The sequence below is a fragment of the Capsicum annuum genome, chromosome 2 (genome assembly GCF_002878395.1).
Source record: "Capsicum annuum cultivar UCD-10X-F1 chromosome 2, UCD10Xv1.1, whole genome shotgun sequence".
In the NCBI taxonomy this organism is placed as follows: Eukaryota; Viridiplantae; Streptophyta; class Magnoliopsida; order Solanales; family Solanaceae; genus Capsicum; species Capsicum annuum.
Genome location: NC_061112.1, coordinates 134,409,492 through 134,428,423, shown reverse-complemented (window position 1 = coordinate 134,428,423; position 18,932 = coordinate 134,409,492). Strand labels below are relative to the sequence as shown.

The 18,932-nt window shown below is 29.1% G+C and overlaps 1 protein-coding gene across 4 annotated transcripts; it reads right to left on the bottom strand.

The window, feature by feature from the left end:
* Positions 1-218: 218 nt before the first annotated feature.
* LOC107859595 (ataxin-10) lies at positions 219-6,829 on the bottom strand. 4 transcript variants are annotated; one of them, XM_047407062.1, is made up of 5 exons: positions 6,544-6,829; positions 3,677-4,316; positions 2,584-3,584; positions 1,259-1,376; positions 219-464 (listed from the first exon to the last, which is right to left on the bottom strand). In XM_047407062.1, the coding sequence occupies exons 2-3, from the start codon at positions 4,314-4,316 to the stop codon at positions 2,707-2,709; spliced, it is 1,518 nt and encodes a 505-aa protein (XP_047263018.1). In that variant the 5' UTR covers positions 6,544-6,829; the 3' UTR covers positions 219-464; positions 1,259-1,376; positions 2,584-2,706. The 4 variants fall into 4 exon arrangements, with proteins under 4 accessions (XP_047263018.1, XP_047263017.1, XP_047263019.1 ...); XM_047407061.1 differs by lacking the exon at positions 1,259-1,376; XM_047407063.1 differs by lacking the exons at positions 219-464; positions 1,259-1,376 and adding an exon at positions 1,383-1,996 and having other exon boundaries at positions 6,544-6,826.
* Between the last annotated feature and the right edge of the window lie 12,103 nt (positions 6,830-18,932).

Here is an 18,932-nt window from a genome sequence, read left to right as displayed (position 1 = left end):
AAGTACTGAAGAGCTTTTTCATCAAAGCTATTTTAGAAAGAATACATTATACACACACCTTTATTTATGGCACTTGTGTTTCAATTAAATCCCTACAAGTAAAATGTTTCTTGTTAGGGTCACTCCAAGCCTTTTTCAACCTAATTTGGTTAATTTCTCTTGGCTAAAGTTTAGCTCAATAAAGAACACAACAGAGATTGCTTATATAATTTGAAATATGATAGAAACAATAGTAAAATCATTCACGTATGAACAGATTTTTGATAATTGATGCGTATATATTTACACATTCTTGCACAAATGTCTCAAACGAGATAAACATGTGCTAAACATGGAAAAAGAACAGTAACTCCTACATTAAGGTTGGTCCTAAGGAAAACTAGAAGCACTGTCTCAATCCATTGCCATTTTCTGTATTCATTCCTTGGTGTGACATCCACCTGCTTTATCGTTTGTAATGTACTCTGCGAACAAAATTATTTTGATTAGTTAATGATTAACACAATCTATCAAATTACCAAACATAAAAGTTAATTGTCCTGGGTTAAATCTTTATGCATACTTGTTTCTAAGAGCACCTATATACATGACCATCATTAGATTCCACTGATTCTCCATAAAGAGAAAAAAAAAAAAAAAAAAAAAAACCTTCGAGAGGCAAAAAAAAAAACAAAGGAAAAGTTCTGAGAGATTTTCTATTCTCTCAGAACTATGTGGTTTTCCAAGTATACATCTGAGAATACAACTCAAGCTTTACTCAAGTGAATTTCATGAGTTCAACCTAAAGTCAAGTTCATAATGAAGTCAAACTGAAAGTTAATAGTTGTAATTGACTAAAACAAGACAAAAGAAAGATATTTCATGAGTTCAACCAAAAGTCAAGTGCATAATGAAGTCAAACAGAAAGTTAATAGTAATTGACTAAAACAAGACAAAAGAAAGATAGGATGCTTTAAGGACAATTAAGGTCACTTGGATAAAAAAGTCATTAGAAAATCCCTATGCACAATTAAAAGCAGTGATGCAACAGAATCTCATGCTTGCAGCTATAAGAAAAAAAGTTTCAATACATTTGCGGCAAAGCTATCTCGAGAAATTGTCAAAGCACGCTCCGGCAGTGGACACTCACCGAGACGTGCTACACTAATTAGCTGTAATTTCATTTTTGATAATTAATATGACGTACAGTTATTCATACAATTAAGAGTCATACTATTCTTGTGGTAAGAAGTCTTGTGATAGTCAAGTTAAGGCTTACCTGTTCAAGTCACCTTTGCTAACCCTATGTCAATTGCCATTGAGTCTAAGTATATAGTTGTGCACTTGTTGACAGGTTTAAAGGGCAGGAATTGCACTTTTTGAATCTCACCTCTAGCCTAGAGAGCACAAATAAATATGAAAATCCAGTATTAGTAAGTCAATGCACTTCTCTGAACATGAAAGTTGCTAATGATTCCTACCAGAAATGACAGGATGAATTTGCCTCTTGCACGGAATATGCATGTGCAAAAATTAGGAAACATGGCAGAAATGCAGGTTAACTGGTCATACAACAATATTTTACAATTATACAGTGCCAGAAGTGGACGTACCCATAAAGAAGCAGAATATAGGCACTTCAATAAACAAATAACTAAAAATAGAACTTCTATCAGAACTTTTTAGCAACCCATGATATCTTTCATCAAATCTACCTCTTTCTAACACTAAAATTCTACAGCAATCATGAAATCTCAACTAGGTCCACCATTGAGCTCATGTGTTGTGGAAAAAAAAGGGCAGCCCGATGCACTAAAGCTCCCGCTATGCGCAGAGCAGCGCAGGGTCCAGGAAAGCGCCGCACCACAAGGGTGTATTGTACACAGTCTTTCCTTGCATTTCTGTCAGAGGCTGTTTCCAAGGCTTGAACCTATGACCTCCCGGTCACATGGCAGCAAATTTACCAGTTACTCCAAGGCTCCCCTTCTCATGTGTAATGGAAGTTCCAGAAAATTAGCTACTAATATTGAATGGCATATTGGTTAATTTTATACATGAGGAACTCGAACATTACAAATCTAACAAAATTTAAGTTTTTCCACTAATTATAAATTGAAATTAAGCCTGTCAACCTAGGTTTAACTTGGGAAAAGTTAAACAAATTAGAGATGAAACATTATCAAGCAACTGATGTGGACGAAATATTATGGAACAAATACAGCTAACTATATCTTGAAACACATTAACGACTATAAAATAAGCAACAGAGTTTTCACCAATCAATAATGAAAAATCACCTAAAAAAAACTTCATGGATACTAAGTACTTTCATTTTAAAGACGACAATTAATGAAAGTATGGAGTAGTTTCCACACGCGAGAATGGAAGGTATCTCAGACATTTTGAATCAAGCTTTTTGAGAGACTGAAAAAAGGAAATACGTGTGTTTTTTTTTTTTTGGGGGGGGGTGTTATGTAATTAGTTAGGGAAGTAAAGCACAGCACATGGTTCGATAATAATCACCAGGCGCTGTCGAGTCTAGTTCCTTGTAGGTAAAATACAGGTTATTACTAAAATTTTAGTAAGATGAAGTCATGTGTTTACCTTTTATGGACATCCCAGAACATGTCAATCAATCTTAAGTGAAACCAGAAACAAGTCTCCTGAATAATCAGTTGTCTTTATCAACTTCAGAAGCGGCAACTTTTACTTTCATCTCCTAACATATCATGGGACATTCACAAGCTTTGTACGTCGAGTTGCAGGATCAACTTCTACTCGAAGCCCCAGTCCAACAAGTTCTGGAACATCTACAGTTCCTTGAAGCTCCAAATCAGCAACAACCCCTTGGTTTTCTGCATTCCCTTCCAATAGGTTCCGCACACACCAGATTCCCCACTCCCTTAAGAAAGGATTATCTTCATCTATAACACACTGTTGTAGCAGTAAAAGGATCCCATTTTTATCTCTAATTTCATCTTGAACGTGCCTTCTCCTATAAGCACAATTTCCAAGGATGGCAACGATATCTCCCCTGAAACCTTGGTACGGACAACACCTAAATGAAGAAGATACTGTCCCCTCCTTAATCTGATCCTGCTTCATTGCTTTCCTAATTGTCGTTGGAGGTTCAAGATCTCGAAGCAAGTCCAAAAGAAACTCAATAAGCCCAGAGGAAACAAGTAAGTCCACGACATCCTTAGAACTTTCTTCCTTAGAGCTTGTCGTGTGATCACTTGCGCAAATATCTCTCAAGATGGTGAGGGAGTATCCTAGAACATCAATAGGAGCAGACCCTACCGGAAGACCACTTTTCCCTCTTGTTGAAAAGTCAACGACCACAGCAGCACTCTTCAATATCCCAAAGATACTTGAAGCAAAATCATGAGAAACAACAATATGCTCTACTCGCTCATTCAAGATTTCTGAAAGTATACTCAACAGATAAGGCTGCTCAATAACAAATTGATTAGCTACAGATGTAACACCACCATTGTTCTCAACGGAAGGATATGAATGTAATTTGGAGAAAATTGATGAAAAGTAGGAAGCCTCAATCCAAATTTTTGCGAGAAGCAACTTTAACCACTCTTCTTTAAGACCAACTGCAAAAGAGTATGAAAGGATAAGCTTACCAAAATAATCAAATAACAAGAGTTTTGAATATATCAGAATTACAAAATTCACTGGTCTTTACCGGCTGATGCAGTACGCAGAATTTCTATCAGAATGGGCAACCCTTGCTCAGAACATAAATCCATCAACAGTTCATCAGTACCATCACAGCAAGTGTAAATGACCATGCATAAAGGATCACATATTTCCCTGCTCCTTACTCTAGCAATCTTCAAGAACTTATGAGGAAACAATTGGTACCACACATCACATTGGCGTTCTGCCCCATCCACTGAGTAGTTCCCTAGAAGTTGCAGTCCAATTTGAATAATCGCATGGTCAGGATCAGGAGTAAGTCCTATAGACATAATAACATCCACAACAATTACAACTCCTCTTTGTTGAAGAAACTCATTCTGATTTCTTATCTCCCCAGCACACAGATTTCTAAGTACCTTAAGAGACAACAAAAGGAGGTGACGGTAAGAGATAGATGACAGAGACTGGCAGAGCTGGAGGACAGTGGTGACAACATTTTTGGACGACAGATCTAAGCGTCCACCCGCCTCTTTGGCAAGTTCTATCAGCTTCTCCAGTGCCTTTTCTAAAGAAGATGAGTTTGTCACAACTAATAATGCTTTGGCAACATCTTCCGGGATAGTTAGCTCCGTCACAATTTTATCATCCACAGTAAGCTCCGGTACAACTTTATCATCCATCATCTGACAAGGAACAAAGAAAAATGATCTAAATGAATGAGAAGAGCCAATTCGCCAAAAACAACTTGTTTAATTGCCTTCTGGAGGACTATAAACTCTTAGAAGTGGAGGACTATATAGTGTATCGCAGTTTAATACATGGCTGCAGTGACTATCTTCATAAGAGTACATATCTAATTCCTCTATTAGTGCTCATTTACTTATCCCATCTAGACTTACTCTGAAACCGAAACCAAGGAGTTGTGACTAGTTTCACTATTGTCTTATACATCCACACTGGTCAATTTGCCCGCATTTTAAAAAGGTCTTCTTGTAGATATATCAAGATAAAAGAGATACTTTTTCCTCTATCTGTATACAAATATAAGTAAGTTCTCTGATTAACTCCCAAACTCTCTATATCACCAATTTTAAAATTACTCACGCACATCACTAATTCCCAAAGCGAAACATTCAAGTCAATAAAACATTTATCTAAATAGGCTTTAAACCAATGAAAAAAAATTAACTTAATTAAATCATTATAGAAAAACAATTATCATCTAATATACAGGTTATCGAAAAAGACTAGAAACTTGTCGAAGATCGACCTCACAAAGTTTGACCTCAATTTCTTCAACAAAGAAAGTTCTTTGCCCAAAAAGGCATGGGCAGTAATAATAGATCTCTTCCAAACACGATTATTGCTTTCAAATAACAATATCTTTTGTAAGGAAAGTCCGCCTCACGTTTTCTGCTTCTTTTCCCCTTTTTGAATTTTTGTGGCTTATGGTTTTGCAGCTAAATTCTATTGACGTTTCTCATTGTATCAACAAGAAAAACTCCCCCTTAACTACAAATTGATAATTTTAATTTGGTGGGGCAATAACACTGGCTTTTAACACTTGTAGTGTTCTATACACATCCAACCATGACATTAACACTAGAAAATAAAAGCTCCCACATTCAATAGAAAAAGTTGTCACGGGAAGCAAATAAGATTAAGATAACATTGAAACACCACCCACTTCACAATTTTATCTAATAACGCCTTCAAGATCAAACAAGCAATAGCATCTGGCTAATAATCCGAAATCTCCTTTATAAGCAACCAGCCCATGACAATATTCTGTTTCTGTATATGGAAAATCCACCCCTTCCCCCAAATTCCCCTATCTAGGAGCTGAAGTTATCACTTTACACCCATTAGAAATCTCCTCTTCTCTAATTTCACTTTCGATATAAATTATGCATGATCATATAATTGAGTAATAAACTTCAAAGTACTTTCTAAAAGAAAAAGCTTAAGGTTTCATTCTGCCAAAGGTGTGTTTTTGTTTTCTTAAAGTACTATCTGAAAACCTGAGGTGTCGGGTTCAAATCCAAGCAAAGGCATAAAAACACTAGGTGATTCTTCCCATCTATCCCAGCCTTAGACTTGGTGGACAGAGTTACCTAGTATCCATGGATTTTTTTAGAGGTGCATGAAAGCTGGCCCAGACACCATGTTTATCAAAAAAAAAATAATAATTAAATATCAAAAAAAAGTGAGCAACAAAATAATCAAGAGATCATTGGACTATAATTGAATATGGATAAAAGAAACCCAAGATGCAAACTTTATTGCTACAACCAAGGTGAAATCAAGCAAAATCAGAAGAATACTGAAAATAGAAACGTGTGAAACACCAACGGAACAAGGAGATGTCAAATACAGAAAGAAAGAAAGAAAGAGGAGATTCACGTTGGAGGAGTAGGAAAAATAACAGGAAGCCCACCTAAAATCAATTGTGGTCTTCTATTGATTACTAAAAGCTCAATTTTTAACTAGATAGATTTAATTAAAGAAAAAGACACTATATCATCTCATTTAAAATGTGTATTAGATTGTCTAGTGACAACAATTTCTTCCAAATAAAACATCAGTTTTGCCAATTCAACGATAGTCAGCTCCCAATTCAACCATGTTAGCTTATGGCGGAGGGTTCAGAAGTGAACATACGAACTAGCCGAGGGGTCAACATCTGCTGTGGATAGATAAGAAAATAATTTTAACCATGCATAAATAAATAGTATAATTTTCCGAAGCCTCTTGTCCAAAGGTGGCTCCGCACTTGTCACATATGTTTAGTAATACGCATAGGTTTGTTTGTCTATATGTTAATTAAGTCAGTAGAACCATGAAATTATCAACATGAAAACAGAAAGCATCCGTAAAGAGCAAAATACAGAGTAGAAAATTACGTCTCACCTCAGGAGGAAGAAAATTGAAAGTTAGTAGCACAGCAAGTATCCCCACAGCAGCACCTGTAGACTAATCCTCCCTTCGTTTCTACTGTCAGTGCACCAAGTGGTAGAAAACTGATCATAAAGTTTTTTCCATTCACCAGACACCTTTTAAGACCCTGGTGTTAACTTTACTCTTTAACCACAAACGAGAATAGTAGTAGTTGCAAGGAAGACGAGACAAACACTAGTCTACAATGGGGGAACCTAAGTTGCCTAGGGTTTTTTTCTTTTCAATTAAAAACTTCAATTAGATTTAGGGCCGGGTATTAATCAATATATACATTTAGAAAAGTTGGTTTCATCATGGGATGGAAATGACATAATAAATTTTTTTTAATAGTAATTTAGTTATTATAATAAATTATAAGCTTAATTTAATTATTTTTTATATTTGGACTTTGAAACTTCATCAAAAGTTTGAATAAAAATTCATTATTTTTTCTTTAATTACAATCAATGTCATTAAAGAAATTTATCATAATACCATTACACATATTTCCACATATATGGGCCTCTATCTTCCATTTATTTTTCAATCTTATTTATCTTTTTTATTTTTATGTATAAAATTATTTCAAATATATTTAAGTAAATTGATTAGTAGAATGATAATTTATTATAAAAATTAATTATAATTGATGCAATTAAATAAATTTTATTATTTATTTAATTTCATATCAAACATATAATTTACTTTCTTTCTTATTTGTTATTACATTTTCACCTAATTTAAATTTTTTCCTAATATATTCAATCGTGATTTTACTATATCATCTCTAATTAATTATTATGGTCATCTAAGTATCATGTCACTTAAATTGGAGTAGAAAAAGTTTTACACAATAATTAAAATTTTAAATTATTTTTAAAAATATTATTTTTCTTTTCTTTTCTATTATATTATATTATATTATATATATATATATTTCTTTTCTTTTCTATATATTAGAAATAATGGTTTTGACATGTTAGCTTATGGGTATTAAAACAAAGTTTTAGGATACTAAGGTCTATAAAAAACTTTGCAAGATTAGTTTATTTAGGAAAATTGTATTTTATGTTTTAATGTTTGGACCTTATCAACAACTATAAGAAAAGTCCTTCCATTTTGAATTAATTACAACTCATGCCATTCCAATAAATTACCACTTTGTCATTGATGCTCCTCCTATTGAATATGATGGAGCCCACATATAATTAATTATTATAAATTATTTATATATTAAAAAATAATATTATTTAATTAAAAAATCAAATAAATATTTATGACATGCCTGTTTCAACCGTAATTGTACTATATTACCCCTAACTAATTATTATATCACACCTAAATAATTATTATAAGTTATTTATATATTAAAAATTAATAATATCTAATTAAAAATAAAATAGATATTTATGACATGTCTGCTTCAACCGTAATTGTACCATATCACTCCTAATTAATTATTATACTGCTCCTAGTTAATTATTATAAGGTATTTATACATTAAAAAATTAATAATATTTAAGCAAAAAATAAAATACATATTTATGACGTGTCTGCTTCAACCGTAATTTTACTATATCACCCCTAATTAATTATTATAGTCATTTAAGCATTGTGCCACATAAGTTGAAATAGAAAAAAATAATTTAATATGCTATATATTTCAAAAATATTACATGAAAAATACTAGAAATCACATTAATCAACAACTTAAAAGATTTTAAAAATATAAAATATTTGGTCGACTTTTGAAGTTATATTAGTGTCACTGAAAATAGAATAAAAGAAAAGTATTATAAATCACAATAATTAAAAACTTAAATTATTTCTAAAACATAATTGACTATCAATGCCATAAAAATTTGGACGAGAAGAGTAATGTATTTAAAGGGAAAAAGAGCAAAAACTAACAAGAGATAAATGTAGAGAAATCAAGAAGCACCAAATGGATTATTAATATTTTTAACATTCAACACATTTCTAAATGTTTCCAAATTCTTCTTGAATCAACACATATACATAATAAAAACAATAAATAATAATTATTACGTTTTACTATATCACCCCTAATTAATTATTATGGTCATTTAAGCATTGTTCCACATAAGTTAAAATAGAAAAAATATTATAAATTACAATGATAAAAAATTTAAATTATTTTAAAAATATAATTGGCTATCGTTGACACAAAACACTGGACAAATAGAGTAGCATATATTATTCAAAAAAAAATTATATAAAGAGTATTATAAATTATAATAGTTAACAATTTAAAATATTTAAAAATAATTTAATATGTTATATATTTCAAAAAAAATACCTGAAAAATACTAGAAATTACAATAACTAACAACTTAAAAGATTTAAAAGATATAAAATATTTTATCGACCCTTGAAATTATATTAGTGTCACTGAAATTGGAATAGAAGAAAAGTATCATAAATCACAATAATTAAAAACTTAAATTATTTTTAAAATATAATTGACTATCAATGTCACAAAAGTTTGGACAAGAAAAATAATACATATTATTTAAAAATTACATTAAAATATTATAAATTACCATAGTTAACAAATTAAATTATATAAATACCTATTAAAAGTATGATTGATTATCTAAATTCTATTTGTGTCATATAAATTGAGATAAAAATTAATATATTAAACCCGTGCTAGATATCGAATGAATCTTAAAATGTATATGCAATTCTTTTTTTTTAAAAAAAAAAATTTATTTAAATATATCAAAATCGAAAAGGTAAATTTTAATGCAGCACGTTAAACAATGTATAAGAACTAATGTTAACATAAATAATACCAGCATTTACTAATAGAAGCATTACTAATACAAATATTACTAAAAAATTCTATTCAAAAAGAAAATTTATACACTATAACAAACGACTCCTACGTTTCAATAGAAGGAATACATACAAAAGAAAAGTCTAATAAAAAATTTACAGAAATATATTTTATAAGTATATTTTATCGTACCAATGAAAACATTCTATTGCTCCAACTTCCTACTCCAACATAAATTTTAAAACTTAAAAATTGCAATCCACGTGTTTTATTGTTGAGCCCGTGCTGACACGGGTCTTGCACTTCTAGTATATATATATAAAGGAGAATTGTAGTTCATCCCACGTGGCATATCTAAAAAGCCTCCAATGTCATTTTATTTTTTCTTCTCTTTTTGAGCTTTTTCTATTTTTTTTTTTATTTTTTGCTCTAGTTTTTTAATATTACTAGTTTAACTACATGTGCCTCGCACGTGTAACGTTTGATTATTTAAAATTAAATAATTTTTTCTATTGTGGAGATTTTTAATAAAGTGCAAAAAGTTTAAATTACTTTTCAAAACTCCTTCGCACTTTAGTATAATAATGTAAACATAAACATATATTTTAGTGTAAGGACATATATATTTTGCCACAAGTTTAAAGTGGTTGATGGTTAATCATTTTTGCGTTTTTCATGCAGTACCTCTTTCTCTTATTGTCAGGGGCTAAGAGAAACAAATCAATTTGAACCATCCACTGTGGTACGATAATTTTTTTATATTTAATTTTTTTTAATATTTAAAGTCAAATTTTTACAAAATCATTGATTACATTCTTATTATGTACTTAAAACTTTCAAAAATTTGGTACTTCTTAATTTTTTTTATTCTAAAGTTTTTATATTTATTTATAAATTTTTGTAAATCTTTTTAAAATTAAATTTAGTTGATTTAGAATTCTCAAACTAATAAAAAAATATTAATCATCAAAAAAATAGTTATTCTCATAAAAATAGTCATCTAATTATTAGTTTTCATATTAGTTAATTATTTTTCCACTTTAATTATAATAGTAGAAGATTCAATTGAAAATTTGAGGATAAAAATAAAATAATGATAAAAAAAAAACGTGTAGAAAAGGTAGTATGAAAGCTCATCATATATCTAGGAATTTGACTTTCTTTACATTTAGGAGTCACATAAATTATATTTTAGAACTTTATACAAAGAAAAAAGGAAAAAAAAACGTAACCAAGAGTTAAAAGAAAAAAAGTTTCCATATATAGGAGTTTGAGTTCCCATATAATTAGGAGTCCATCAAAAAACCAAAAAAAGAAAACTAGATTGGATGTTTTCTACCAAAATAAAAACATGCTTTTTAATATGTAAATATTTGATCATAAATATATTTAATTGATTTTCAACTCTTCAATATTAGAAAAATACTGAAAAGACTATTTTGTCTAAACCAAAGACATTTAATGAAGGGCAAAAAGTTCAAACAATATTTTTAAGACCTTCACACTTTAATATATTATAGATATAGATATAAATTATAGATATAGATATAGATTATAGATATAGATTACAGATAATAATAAATGACTTTATAATTAATACTCTACATACTAATTAAATAATTTTATTGTTTCAATCACTTAAATTCCTTATTTATGAAGGAAAAAGAATTGGAAAAGTCTTTAGCAATTTCTATTTATCTTTTTCTCTTTTTTTTTTCTTTTAAAAAATGTCTAAATATTTTGGTTAATTCTTTATTCTTCTTCAATAATTAGTGTGATTAATTTGTATTAACTTTATTAACAAAATTTATAAACTTTTTGTCTCCCAAAATCAAAGACGATCACTAACTTATTTTTTTAACTTTTCATCTTCTCCTCTAATTATTTATATTTTGTATGACATTCAACCTTTTTCTATCAATTGTAAGGAGAAGTCATTGCTTCCCCTCATAATCCTTATAAATTTTTAGCTATTTAAGTTGTGGGGATTTTTTTTTTCATAATTATCTTTCGTTCTTCTTAATCTTTTATACTTATAAGTTATGGGATAATAATTATTATTGTGCAAGTCAGCTTTTCCACAATATGCATACAAATTGTATTATTTTAAAATTTTGATCTTATCAATTTTTTTGTATTGCGATTATGGGTTGTCATGTTTTAAATTTGATCTTTTTTTTTTTTTTTCAGGTATATGTAAACTCAAGGAAAGTAATGAAGCTAACAAACAAGTGGAAGATTATTTATTTTCGTTTTTCTTCCTACTTTGAATTTGTTTCTTCATTTTCCGGTAAGTATGAATTTCATGCATTTCATAGTTCTACTCTTTATATACCTACATCCTCTATTTCTTTCTTTTTAAGTTTTCAATAATATATGTCTTACTAAATCTTTAATATTTTTAATAATTGATGTGCCTCTTAATTTTAGAATAATTAATATTTAAAGGTAAAGTTGGAAAATAATTATTCATGTTCTCTCTTGATTTTTTAAAACTGATAAATATTTAGAAGCAACTATTTTTAGTATATATGACAACAAAGTAATGAAGGGAGTATATAGTCCGGAGTATATAATCAGTTCTCTTGATATATATAAACACACTACTTTTACGATAAATAGTGTAATTAACATCTATTACACCATATATTTTTCTTATTTATTTTTTAATTTAATAAGATGATATATGTTCTTATATATGTGTGTATATGTTATAATTGTGGTATATAGCATGATTCATTCATTTTTACTATTCTCACTACTTTTCCTTTGATTCAATTCACTCCAACTTGACTTAGGTGACATATCAAGAAAGCCAAAAAATAATTATATTTCTTTTACTTTGCTTATCATCATTTTTTTTTTGTATTTTTTTCAATAAATTTAAAATTTTTGTATTTTTTTCCAGACTATGGCGAACAAGTACACTAATTACTTTATAATTATGTATATTCATTGCTCATTTAAAAAGAAAAAGCATTTAAAAAAATTAAAGAATTATTAGTTTTAAAACCTTTTCTCATCCTACTAATTTAATCCGATTAAACTTAATTCTAAAGATCCAAAAAGAAAAAATGATAAAAAAAAATTGATTTATTTTATTGAAAACATACAAAATCTCAAATTTAATATTGTACTATAAAAATTTAAAATCCGTAAAAATTCAAAGGTCACACGCAACAAAAGAAATGTCTTGATATTAATTAATATTATTAATAATTAACAATTAATGGTAAAATAAATAAGAAAATGACACTTGGCAACTGCATGTATATAATGCCTCTTGGGTGTTTATGTTTTTATTTGGGTATTCAAGTTTCTCTGTGTGTGTATATTTATTATAAATTATATATTGGAGTCTCGGATACTCCTATTAGATTGTATTTCCTCCAATTCTAAATAAATGGTATGCTTAGTTTTTTTGGTATGAATATTTTGTTTCTTGAACTTTTTAGAATTGTCTTCGGATTTTTCTCTGTTTGTTATTGTCCTTTTTAGTTTAATTAACATAGTTTTATCTGCGGATTTTTCTATTTCTTTTTCTCTCTCTTTTTTTTTCTACATTTAGTGTACGGTGTTGCTTTCTATATTTTGTTTATAATTATTTATTTTAGGTTTGTTGTTTCTTGGCAAATTAAATTTTACATGTTTGTTAACTAAACATTATCATTTAGAGATAGCAAGAAAGAAACCTGTCTTTGAGATTTATTTATTTTTGATATCTTATTTAGTGGTCGACATTCATATTGGAGACTGCCTAATCTTGATTCGCGCTGAAACGTTTCATTATGGAGATAAAATACTCTCTACCAAAAGCGATCTCATACTCAAAACTCGAACCTCAAATCTCTGGTTAAGAATGGAGGAACTTACCACTCCATCAGAACCTTTGATTGTGAAGTTGACCAACCTGGCGAAGTTGTTTTTTCCCACTTCATGCATGCCAAGCAACCGTTAAAGTGAACATTTACTACTTTTTGATGATGTTTCTCTGTATTTAAACTTCTATAATACTCCCTTATGTTTTATGTTTGGGTGCTTGAATTAAGAAATTTTATTTTAAAAATTAAGGTCTTTTGTCTAAAATATTCTTAATTAAATATTGCGTACATCATAAGACTTGCAGGTTGAATTAGAAATGTTTCTGGAGCAAATTGGTGAAAAAGAATTAAATATCTTGATTTTATTTTAGTTCATTATTTAGAATTTAATTCATTTTTGATAGCAAACAAAAGTGAAAACAACAATGAAAATTAAGATCAACAATGAATTTCATTAGGCCGAATACATAAGTGGCTTCTTAAACTGGTCTGAATTTTTTATTTAGATCCCCAAATTAAAAGTTGTACTATTTGTTAAATAAATATTTGAACTGAAATCAAATAATGTCTATTGATCTCATATTATTTTCTTTCAACTAACTCAAAAAACAAAATTCAGTCAACTCATAGAATCAAAATCACGAAGAGTGTTTTTAAAAAATTAACTAATTTATTTTAAAATCGCGCGAAGCGCGACAAATTTCACTAGTTAACTAATATGAAAAACTTCTCACTTCGCACTAGGAGTAGGAGTAAGTATGTTTCGTAGTAGATGGGGCTGCTCCACCCTTAACCAGAAGTCGAAGGTTCGATCTTGGGTATGGAGAAAACTCTGTTAGGGAGTGCTTCCCCTCGAATGGGGCCCTACGCGGCCCGAATTTGAATTAGTCGGGTTCCAATATGGGTACCAGACACCGGATGTGAAATAAAAAAAAAGTATGTTTCGCTATAAAAATTATATTTAAAAAATAAAATAAGATAAAATTTAATTTTTATTTATCTCATAAAATTTTAAAAATAACTTTTTTTTTTATATTCATAATCAAATATAACTTCAACTCCAAATCTAACTTGGAAAAAAAATTATTATGGGGCCTAACTCTTTTTTCTAGTCTTTTCAAGGTTTATGTGATTTACATCTTTATATTTTCTCTGTCTTAATTTATGTGGATACTTTTGTAAAAAATTTATGATCTAAAATAAATATTGTATACTTGCGTGATAATAAGTTATTTCATTAAAATAAAATCAAATAGTTTTTCAGTATTAAAAAATGATATTATTTTTTAGACAAAACTTACAAAAAATATCACATAAATTTGGATCAACGGAGTAAATTTTTAACGGGATTAATTTTACATGGTACAAATAAAAACATATTAGGAGATAGTATGACACCTTGATTTCTTGAACTCATTTTCGGTGCAGGAGTCTTCATTTTCTAATAGAATTTTGTTTCTTCATGAATACAATGTTATCTAACATTAACTATTTTTTCTATTTCAAATTATATATGCACATAATTTTATCTTGTATTAATTTTTTTGTTTCGAATTATATATGCACATAATTTTAACTTACATTAACTATATTTTCTGTAGTGGTTTTCTTTTTCAAATATTAAAATCCATATATAGTTTGTACTCCCAATCAAGACGAATTCATATCAAGGACTTGAGTTCTAACTTTACGATAGATTAAGAACTTGAGTTCTAAATTTACAATACATTAAGAATGAAAAACTATTTATCACGTAATTTAATTTTTATAGTGTAGTTGAACTTTGCATTTATGTATTAAGCCAATATGTATTCAATTTGGTGTTCTTGTGTGTGAACATTTATAAACTTTGACAGCCAATACGACTTCAACCTTTTGTTAATCTATTTTTTTAGTGCTATACGGCTTCAACCTTTTATTAATCAATTCTTTCTAGTGCTATTTCTCCTGTAAAGTGAAATTGTCAATCATAAAAATCTATAACTATACTAGTTATGAAAAGCGTTTGCAAAGCATGGACTCAACATCTATCCTAAATTAATATTATAATAATAACTACATTAATTAATATTACTTTTTTTGAAAATTTAATTTTCAAAATTATTTTTGTATATATTCTTAAATTATTTTTAAATTATTGTTTTTTGTGATTTTTTATTCAAATATATAATTTTGTTTCAAAAATTTAATTCACAGTCAAAATTATACTCTACAAATATATAAATTAATAAAGAATGTGAAAAGCAAAATTCGATGGACCTATATTAATGTTTTGTAGATAACACAGGCTCAATATATATATACATATATATATATATATATATATATATATATATATATTATCTCAGTTTATGCCACACAAATAAAATTTAGATAATCAATCATACTTTTAATATGTTTTTAGATATTTTAAGTTGTTAACTATTGTAACTTATAATATTTTTTATGTAATTTTTAAATAATATACGTTACTCTCCCTGTCCAAACTTTTGTGGCATTGAAAGTCAATAATATTTTTAAAATAATTTAAGTTTTAAATTATTTTGATTTATAATACTTTTCTTTTATTTCAATTGAAGTGACATTAATATAATTTCGAGAGTCAACCAATTATTTTATATCTTTTAAATTTTTTAAATTGTTAATTATTGTGATTTATAGTATTTTTTACGTATTTTTTTTAAATATATAGCATATTAATTTTTTAAAAGATATTTTAAGTTGTTAATTATTATAATTTATAATATATTTATATGTTACTATACTTGTCCAGACTTTTGTGTCATTGATAGACAATTAAGCTTTTTAAAAATAATTTAAACTTTTAATTATTATGATTTATAATAATTTTTCTTCTATTCTAACTTAAGTGACATAATGTTTAGATGACCTTAATAATTAATTAGGAGTGATATAGTAAAATCACGATTGAAGCAGAGAAGTAGATATGTCTTAAATAACTTACAACAACTAACTAGAAGTGAGATAGCAAAATTACTATAAAAAATAATTGTGAAAAAAATTAAGTGAACCTCATATAAGACGTCAAGTTAATTTAACATTATATATTATTATTTTTTAATACTTAGATGACTTTATAATTTTTTTTAATATTTAGATGACTTATAATAATTAATTACGGGTGATAATAGTAAAATTACAATTGAAGCAGCTGAAGTAGACATGTCATAAATGTTTGTTTTAATTTTTAAAGTAAATATTATTAAATTTTTAGTACGTAAATTAGATATAATAATTAATTAGGGATGATATAGTAAAATCACAAAACAAGCAGCTGAACGGATCGGCAAGCAGACATGTTGACGGGCTCGTCCTTGTTTACCCTCTTATTAGATAGTAATATTATAATTTTTTAATATTAACTTTGTAATATTTAGATGACTTATAATAATTAATTACGGGTGATAATAGTAAAATTACGATTGAAGCAGCTGAAGCAGACATATCATAAATATTTATTTTATTTTTTAATTAAATATTATTAATTTTTTAATATTGTTCGCAAAACTGCAAGCAAAAATAAAACAAACAAAAAAGAGTAATTTTATTTAAATAAATCTTGTGAGTACAATTTTGTGACTCTCTTGATTCTTCTCTCCTAACCTTGGAAACGATTCGGGGCCTTTAGTAACTTATTTCTCGAATCGTTGAATGATTTGGACTCCTAGAGACTTATTTCGATCGTCGGGGATGTTGAAAAATATTTTGTCGCTTTGGAATAATCTCCGGGAAGAACTCCCTTGATTGCTCCATGCAAGAACTTGATAGTCAATGTCAACATTATCAATGCTTGTCAAAATCCTCTTTTCAGAATGTCCCTTATGTTAACCCCCTTTTTATAGTTGTAGGAGTTAGGCCTAATTGTTTGTGATTAACCAAAATATGTCACTTTGACACTTGACGCCTTTTGACTGATTGTTGAATTTGAATGAGATTTTCACATCATTTGTACATGTGACTGTTGACACCTAATTTTTGCCCTCCAAAACTAAGTTTGATACCGAGTTTCTTCGATTTTAATAAAATTACACCCTTTATTTTATCGAACCAAGGAAATTTTTAAAAGCATTTATCAGGGTAAGTTGGTCATTTTAAGTGATGATTATATACTATCGTATTCGACTATACGAAATTATATAATTTTGTTACTTAAATATCTTTTACATGAAATGTCAAAATTAATCAAAGTTTGTCTTGAAATAATTTTAAATGATCAAAATCTTGGTTTAAATATATTTTAATCTCAAGAATAATTGATTTTGGAAATTCTAGTCGATTTGGTTAAATGAAAAGGCTCGGGATTAAACAAGGGAGTTGATTCGTGTCGAATTTCGATTTGATTTAGCCAATTTATTAAATTTGACTCTAATTGGAATCAAAGTGGCCCCAATTGTAAATACAATTGATCAATTGGTATTCAATTTGGTTAAAGTTTAAATAAGTTGCCTGAATTGTAATCTTAATCCCAAATTACTATTTCTTAATTGGGATTGTTCTAATCCAATTAAGTCTAATTTGAGTTTTTCTTAATTGAATTTAATCATGATTATTTTAATCTAGTTAAGTTTAATTAGGGCTATTTAATAACTCAATTAGATTTAATAGGTGTTGTTAACTAACCCCAATGTTAAACCCAAATCCCTTTTAATTAAGCAACAAAAACCAACAGCCCACTAGCTATTCTGGCTCAAACCAATCCCTTAATAACTTCAGCCCTAACCGAAACCACCTAAACTGGCCAACTATCTCTCATATTTCCCTCTTAACCTAACAGAACAGCAGTACCATGTATCCAGAACAACATAACCCTATCAACCCGAATTCAATCAAACCCTAACCCGATTCCAACCCGATACGACCCAACGCATCCCGCGGTTCCCCTTTCCTTCACTTCGAACGTGCTTCTCACATGAATAACAAGTGGTTTCGTACCACGGGGGTTCCGAGAATCGTCTAGAACAAGCTTAGGTGTCCCTTCAACGTCTCAATCCCGTAAATCGTGGTACAATTGGTACGTACTCGTACATCCTTGGTGTTTTTTTATTGGTTGAAGAGGGAATTTTGATTCCTCATCCCTCATTGGCTGTGTATTTGAATTGGTAGAGAGCAAAGCCAAATGAGTACGGATTTTTTTTAAGGCAAAAACCTAATCCAAAAGGAATATTCACGAAGATCCTCTTTCAAAAATCTGGAAGAGGACCCTGAATTGGTGCCCTATAAGAAGACCTCTGAGGTCACTGTTGGGGGGGGGGGGGGGGGGGTTGGGGGGGGGGGGGGGGGGTTGGTTCTTGGAGGGATTAAGGGAGCTGAGGGTTTAGATCTTTTTTAGTCAAAAGAAAAAGAGAAAAAATCCCTTGGGGTTTGGAAATATCTAGTTCGAAAGAGGGGGAAAATTTTATTTTTCTAGTCACCATTTGTTTTTTATTAAGGTCAAGAAATTTTAAGGATTATTTTTCTCTGTTTCTACGCTCGAAACTTTGGTTAGAAATTCTGTGGGTTTCAAAAAGGTTTTTGAGTAAAGGTAGGAAGATATCCAGTGTGAAAATCTGGGGGTACACTATTGGTGGTCGACGTCGCGAGACTCCGGTAGCGACGATTTTACTGATAGCTCTTCGTCCCGTTTGCTGCCCCGAAAGAGGTAAACACACTCTCATTCCTTTTAATTTCACCTTCTTCTCCTCCATCCCTTTTCTCCATAAAATCAGCTAGTTTCTTAG